A 7036-nucleotide genomic window follows, 5' to 3' on the forward strand; every position below is an offset into this window, starting at 1 on the left:
GCCCCCACCCCCTCTCCGGCCTATCACCCTCACCTTAACCTCCTTCCACCTATCGCATTCCCAACGCCCCTCCCCCAAGTCCCTCCTCCCTACCTTTTATCTTAGCCTGCTTGGCACACCTTCCTCATTCCTGAAGTAGGGTTTATGCCCGAATTAAAAACAGGCATCATTAACAAGAACAATTTCAAGCAGTAATAAGTCACGAGATCCCTCAGACCAGGAAAGATCAAAGTTCTGGGCAGCAACATGAGGTGAACGAAGGAATTCAGGAATCTAGATATATAAATCAAAAGAATGCTCTCAAGTAGAAAATTCACTCAAAAAGACTTGTGCAATCCCGTGCATCTTTGTAATGGCGATAGAGTATGAACTAAAATACAACTGCAGTAACGTACAACAGTAGGCAGATTCATTTGTAATAGTGTTTGGTCAGGTTAGAAAGGACATACAGATTTGCAGAAAATTAGTGGCAACTCACAGGAAAACAATCTATTTTGAACAAACAGAGGTTAAAATCCCCAATGATGAATTGCAAAGGAGTGGTCTGACTGAGGTGATTAAAATACACAAGATTAATAGGGTCGATCACATTCAGCTCTTCCCTCCAAAAAAGAGGCCACATCTTAAGGATTGAGCAAAACAAGTTGAAAATCTAGGAATTTTTTTGTACACAAACTATTTGTGAAAAACTGGGATGTATAGGTACATAATCATTTATCCAAAATTCCGAAAAAACTCTGAAATCTGAAGTTCCTTTATGAAGTTTTTTCTGCATAACAAGGTTTTTTTGTGCGAACAGGTAACCCAACTCCACACCCACTCGACCCACATCACTCAGATGTGACATGGCAGTGTGGCCCAGCACTGGACGGCGTCAATTGTGTCTCAGCACTCGTACTAATCACATGTGGGTCTGCTATTTGGTATTTTTTTACTTTACTGTGAAAATATCATTTATTCCGAAATCTGAAAAATTCCAAATTCTGAAAAACAACTGGCCCCAAGGATTTTGGTTAAAGGATTGTGTACTACTCCAGGTTGCAGGCTCAGAATCTACCGAGGCATGTAAAAGTAAAATATTTGTTGAAAATAGGGTATGGGAATTTGGATTGAAGGCAGAGATGCCACAGTCAACAAAAGAGAAGCAGGCTCACTAGGATTAGTGGCCAATACCTTTCTCAAATAAAATTAATCTTAGAACCCCAGGTCAGGGAAGGGAAAATGACCAACAGCTTTTGATCGCTGTGCACTAATGTTCAGTCATCAACGGCCTAATGACACAATCTCCTGACTCACATAGGAAGAACTGCAGCCCAAGGAAGCACCCAGTTCATCAGTATCTCTCAGAGATTCAGCAGAGGAGAGAACAGCATCCTCTTCAGTGTCAACTTACCCCTACAGTAAACACAAAGGGTCTGACGAGCCTTCTGAATGAGCGTGGTGATGATTTAGCTAAGATGGGCTCATCCAGCATTGGGGTGAGGCTGCTTTTGCTCGTCCGATTCACACGCGAGGCCAAGTCCTTCAGAATCTTTTCGTCCGGTTCCACGTTTCGGGGCTCATTTTTTTTGGGAGCTTTTCTAAACCCACGCCGAGCATCCTTGTAGAAAATTAACCTTGCAGAGAAAAAAAAATTACAATGTTCAATATACTTCAAAAGGCTTACTACACTTGTGCAGCACAAATACATTAATTATCGTACATCAGCAATAGCAGGACGCACCCAGAACAGAAGTTAGGCACTGCAATTACTAAAGAAGCACTCCTGCCATTGTTGGTCAGCACACCTTCCCAGATCATTGATCATATTATTGCCTTCAGCAGTACACACAGCACAGTAAATATGGCCAGACAAAAACGCGCCAATGTGTAGGTAATAGAATAGGATATTTTCCCTTCCTTCGTCCCTACAAATTAAGATATTCACCTCCCCGTCCGCTATTCAATATAGAGATATTATATCAATGTGTATTGTGAGAGATAAAGACAAATCTCTTCAGCTCATTAGCCAAATGGTAAAATTACTATAAATTTGGATCTTGAGAACTGAGTCCCACTCATCTTTCCAGTTACAGAATTATTTACTTCAGTACAGCTCATTCATTCGATTTTTTTGATCTACTCCAAATTCTGTTTTCTGCACTCTACAAGACAGGATTCAGAAAGCAATGCAGAAACAACAGAGATTGCTAGAAAAGCTCAGCAGATCTGGCAGTATCTATGGACAGAAATTAAAGTTAATGTTTTGGATCCAGTGACCCTTCCTCAGAATTTCTCTCTGCAGATGTTGCCAGACCTGCAGGGCTTTTCCAGTGATTCCTGTTTTGCTTCTGATTTCCAACACCCGCAGTTCTTTCAGTTTTTGTTCAGAAAGCAATGCTTCACCTTTGATCACTGTCCTGATACCTAGAGTGCACCACATTAGAGGGTACTAGTTTAATGATACATAAGGACAAATTATATCAAGAGACTCTTTCCAAAGCCGGAGTTCACATTCCCCAAAATCTGATATTTTTCCCACATAAAAATCTCAAGCAAGCAGCCTTTACCACCAAAAGAGAGACATCTACTTCAGTATCCAAAATTCTTCAGGAGCTCCAATACATTAGGAATTTGTGCCCTCCCAGCAAATGACAGTTCTCCCATTTGCATTTTGGGGTGCAAAACTTTTAATTAGCATTTCTCCCCTTATCTCATTGCTGTCTGTCACAGTTCAGCTGGGCACAAATCCACTGTTGCTTTGTTACATGATTGTGACTAAATTTCAAAAGCACTTAAATTATTTGTAAAGTACTTTGGGAGGACCCCAGAATGGTGAGAGTTGCAACATAAATGGAAGCTGTGTTAAATTTCTGCGTTTTTAATTGAAGGGTTAGTCTGTGAATTAGAGTCCACTATCACTATACTTTATTATCAAAAAGTTGCTGGCATCACTGAATTCCGTAAATTTTGTAGGCACAGATTTGTTTTAGTTTCTGTGCTGCAATGAACTTTATTCAGTGTTGCCGTGGAGATGTAAATTTTTTTTTTAATTCGTAGATGGGGATGTGGGTATTGCTGGCAAGCCAGCATTTATTGCCCATCCCAAATTGGTCTTGAATTGATTGACATTTCAGAAGGTAGTTAGCAATCAACTTTGTTAAGTTTGGAATGGTCGCCACTTGGAGGTGCCAGTGTTGGACTGGGGTGGACAACCACCTAATGAAGGAGCAGTGCTCCGAAAGCTAGTGCTTCCAAACAAACCCGACTATAATCTGATGTTGTGTGATTTTTAACATTAAGTTTGGAATCACAAGGAGGCCAGACCAATCAGGTTGGCAGGTTTGCTTCCCTATAGGACATTAGCGAGCTTAATAGATTTTTATTAAAACTATTACATTTTTATTTAATAAAATACACCAACTTGTATTAAATTCTCAATTTTACTGAATTCAAATTTCACCATCTGCCATGATGGGTTTGAAGTTATGTCCCCAGAACATTAACCTGGCGTTCTGAATTGCCAGTTTGATGATATTAGCACTACTCCAAAGTACAAAGTGAAGTATATGAAATTCTCCTACTGTGCCTGTACTTCAACAGTGAAAGCACCAGGATTTAGTAGCACCTTGTGATTAAAATTCCTCCTGTCACATCTTCAATGATACTTTTTGAAATGAAGTCACCATGACGAGCTGTAGCTCAATGTTAGCACTCTCACCTGATTCACAAGGCTGTCTGCTCAAGTCACACTGCAGAGACTTGGAAACATACACTGGCACCACAGTGCAATACTGAGTAAGAGCTGCAGTGTCCAAGGTGTCCTCTTGCGAATGGACATCCTCTCAGAGAGATGTAAAAGATACCATGGTGGCAGAGATGCAGGCAGGAGTGGTGTGGGGGGTAGGTAGGGGCAAGAGGTGGTGACAATATGAGGGGGTGGGGAAGAGGGGTTCGATGAGGTGTCACACATAAGGCTTCTCAGAAAAATTGAAGCCTATCACTTTTTAAAAAAAAGTGACAGCAAAGAGTTCAAACAACGTCAAATAAATGTTTTCACGTACTTATGAGGGAGAACGGACTAGGAGTGACAGGTAAATAGATTCAAAGGTATGGCAGTAAAACAATTCAAAATTGTTCATAAATTACATTCATAAGAAAAGCAAAGGCACAGCCAAACTATCCACCTATGATTTCCTCAGCTGGTTAAAGAGTTGTATTAGATTAAAACAAGGCTTAAACATTGAATAATAAACCTGAGGATTTGCAGTGTTTCAGAAACCAGAAAAGGACCACCAAACAGTGGATAAAAAGGAATAGAAACGTGCAAAAAAAGCAAACGAGCCAGGAATATAAAAGATTGTAAACAGTTTTGTGGATATAAAAGGAATACTGTAACTAAACTAAACGTTGGTCCCTTAGAATGTGTGACAGAAAGAAATATCATGGGACATGAGGAAATGGCAGACATTGAAAAAAACATTTTCTATCAGCCTTCACAATGGAAGACAGATGACACATACCAGAAAAGGTGGCTAAACTAAGGACCAAAAAAAAAAGTTCAGGAAACTGAGGTAATTCACATCAGCAGAGAAAAATGTTTTGAAGCAACTGATGGGATTCAAAGCTTATGAATCCCCAGGGCCTGCCAACCTACATGGAGGCTTCTGAAAAGGATAACTGCAGAGATAGTAAATATTCCACTACAGTTATCAAAAAGTTCCCAGAATCTGGAATGACTTCAGCAGGTTAGGAACCAGCAAATCCAACACCACATTCAAGAAGGCTGGACCTGCTGACACAGAAGAGCATGCGCAGTAAAAGTGATACATGTCAAACACTTACAAAACAAGCAACTGAAAGCCAGCAAACTCTCAAACATTCAAATAAATAATTTAAAAAGGTGTTAAGTAGTTTTCTTGTTGAAAAAATTGGCTTTTTTTTACTGCACATGCATATGAGCGTACACAGAATGAAAAGGATAAGAGAACATGCACAGTTGGCAATTATTGACGGATCATTTGTATCAGCAAACATTTTGATTCAAAAAAGAATGGAGTGAAAAAGCACCAAGTACAGGCCAGTTAGCATGATATTATTCAACAAGAAAGCACTGGAATCTATCTTTTAGGAAGTCTTAGATAAGCACAATGAGATCAAGTAACCAAAAGGAAACTCGGTCTGACAAATGTATTTGTATTTTTCAAGTTATAACTTGTAGGATTGATAACAGAGAAGCATTAGATGCAGAATTTCCAAAAGTGCTTTGATGAGCTACCGCACAAAAAATTGTTCAATAATGCTTCATGGCAGTTGAATAATATATTAGCATGGATAGAGGATTCATTAATGGACAGGAAGCAAAGACCACGGGTAAGTGCAGCAGTTTCAAATTAACAAGCTGTGACCAGTAGAGCAGATCACACCTGGAACACTGTGCAGTTTTGCTGACCATACTAAAGCAAGGATATATGTGCACTGGGGGTAACATAGCAAAGATACACAGCACTGGTGCTTGGAATGAGAAGATTATCCTATGATGATAAGTTAAGTTACACTGGGGCCATTTCCTTTGGAGTTTGGAAGAATGAGAGGTGAACTCATTGAAACATATAAGATTCAGAAGGGGTTATTATATATATAATATATGCAGAGGTGGTTTCCTTAAGGGGAATCCAGAACATGGGGATGCAATCACAGCATAACGGGATGATCATTTACAATTAAGATGACAAGAAATTCTTCATTCAAGAGTTGGAAAGTCTTTACCTTAATGAGTTATGGATGCTTCATCATTAAATTTACTTCAGATAGGCAGATTTTTGGCGTCTTAGTAAATTAACGGTTATGGAAAGTGAGGCGGAAAGTGAAGTTTGAGCCAAAGATCATCCAAAATTATTATGGTTGTGGAGCAGGCTCAATATGCTGTTTGGTCTACCCCAGCTCCTGGTTCTTAGATTCTAGTGCTAAGTAGGTGGTGAACAGATGTTTCTTGAATTGGAGGATTGCATTTAGTAGAGATATCTCAGGAGCTGGTATTAAGACTAGTTTTTTTTCCCTACCCACATTAAAGAAGTAGACTTGGGGGCAGAACATGTAATTCTAAAATATGAAGATGACATAAAACTTGGAAGTAGTCAACTGTGAAGGTGATAGTGAGAGACTTCAGGGGAACAGGGACAGACTAGTGGGTTGGGCAGACATATGGAAAATATAATTGGTAGGACATGTGAGGAAAGGCAATATAAATGAGAGAAAAAATTGGAAAGGGAGTGGTGGAGCAGAGGGACCTGGATGTGTATGAGCACACATGACTGGACATGGCCAGAGCAGTTTGAGAAAGTGGTTATTAAAAAAAAGGATACAGGATTCTGGGCTTTACAGAGGCATAGGGTACAAAATTAACAAAGTTATGGTGATCCTGTATGAAACTTACAGTGACCTCAATGGAGTGGCACGTCCAATTCAAGATCTGATACTTGGGAAGGAAGTGGTGACTTTCTAGAGAACTGAGGAGGGTTTCCAGCCCGTTCAGTTATAGGAAGAGATTGGTAAATCATATTTCCTCGATAAAGAAAAGGTTCTGAGAAGGTTTGATCGAGATATTCAAAACTGTGAAGAATACAGAAAAAAGTGATGGAAGGGAGGAAAACCACAGGGAACCACCTTAGGATGGATGCAAAAAGAACCAAAGACAGGATGAGAATGAACATTTTATACAGTGAGTGGTTAGGAGTTGGAATGCTCTGCCTAAATGTAGTAGAGGCAGATTCAGTGTGGTTTTCTGAATTATATTTAATTAGCATACAAAGAGGAAAAAGATGGGGGGGAGGGAGGGAGGGACTGGGGGCAGCTAAATTGCATGTGCTGACACACTCATTGACTCAACAAGCCAATGCTGTCAGTATTCTATGATTCTATAAGAGAGGGATGCACAGAAAATTGTTAGGGGCCGAATGCTCTGTGGATCTGAAGGTTTGGGTAAGTTCCAGGTGTTCAGGGATAGGGTTAAAAGAAGGGGGATTCGGAGTTAGAGGCAGATAAGAGAGGGTATTGG

The 7036-nt window shown here is 39.9% G+C and overlaps 1 protein-coding gene across 2 annotated transcripts in view; it reads right to left on the reverse strand.

The window, feature by feature from the left end:
* The window catches only part of LOC122555753 (presenilins-associated rhomboid-like protein, mitochondrial), a 34028-nt gene extending 26998 nt beyond the window's left edge, over positions 1-7030 (reverse strand). Inside the window, exons 1-2 of one of the 2 annotated variants that reach the window (XM_043701840.1) lie at positions 5749-7030; positions 1394-1616 (exon numbers count right to left, since the gene is read on the reverse strand). In XM_043701840.1, coding sequence (XP_043557775.1) covers positions 1394-1474 — 81 coding nt within the window. In that variant the 5' untranslated portion in view covers positions 1475-1616; positions 5749-7030. Of the gene's footprint in view, positions 1-1393; positions 1617-3700 lie in introns of both variants that reach the window. The other variant, XM_043701839.1, reaches the window with a different exon arrangement.
* Positions 7031-7036: the final 6 nt, after the last annotated feature.

Source organism: Chiloscyllium plagiosum, chromosome 13, assembly GCF_004010195.1.
Source record: "Chiloscyllium plagiosum isolate BGI_BamShark_2017 chromosome 13, ASM401019v2, whole genome shotgun sequence".
Classification (NCBI taxonomy): Eukaryota; Metazoa; Chordata; class Chondrichthyes; order Orectolobiformes; family Hemiscylliidae; genus Chiloscyllium; species Chiloscyllium plagiosum.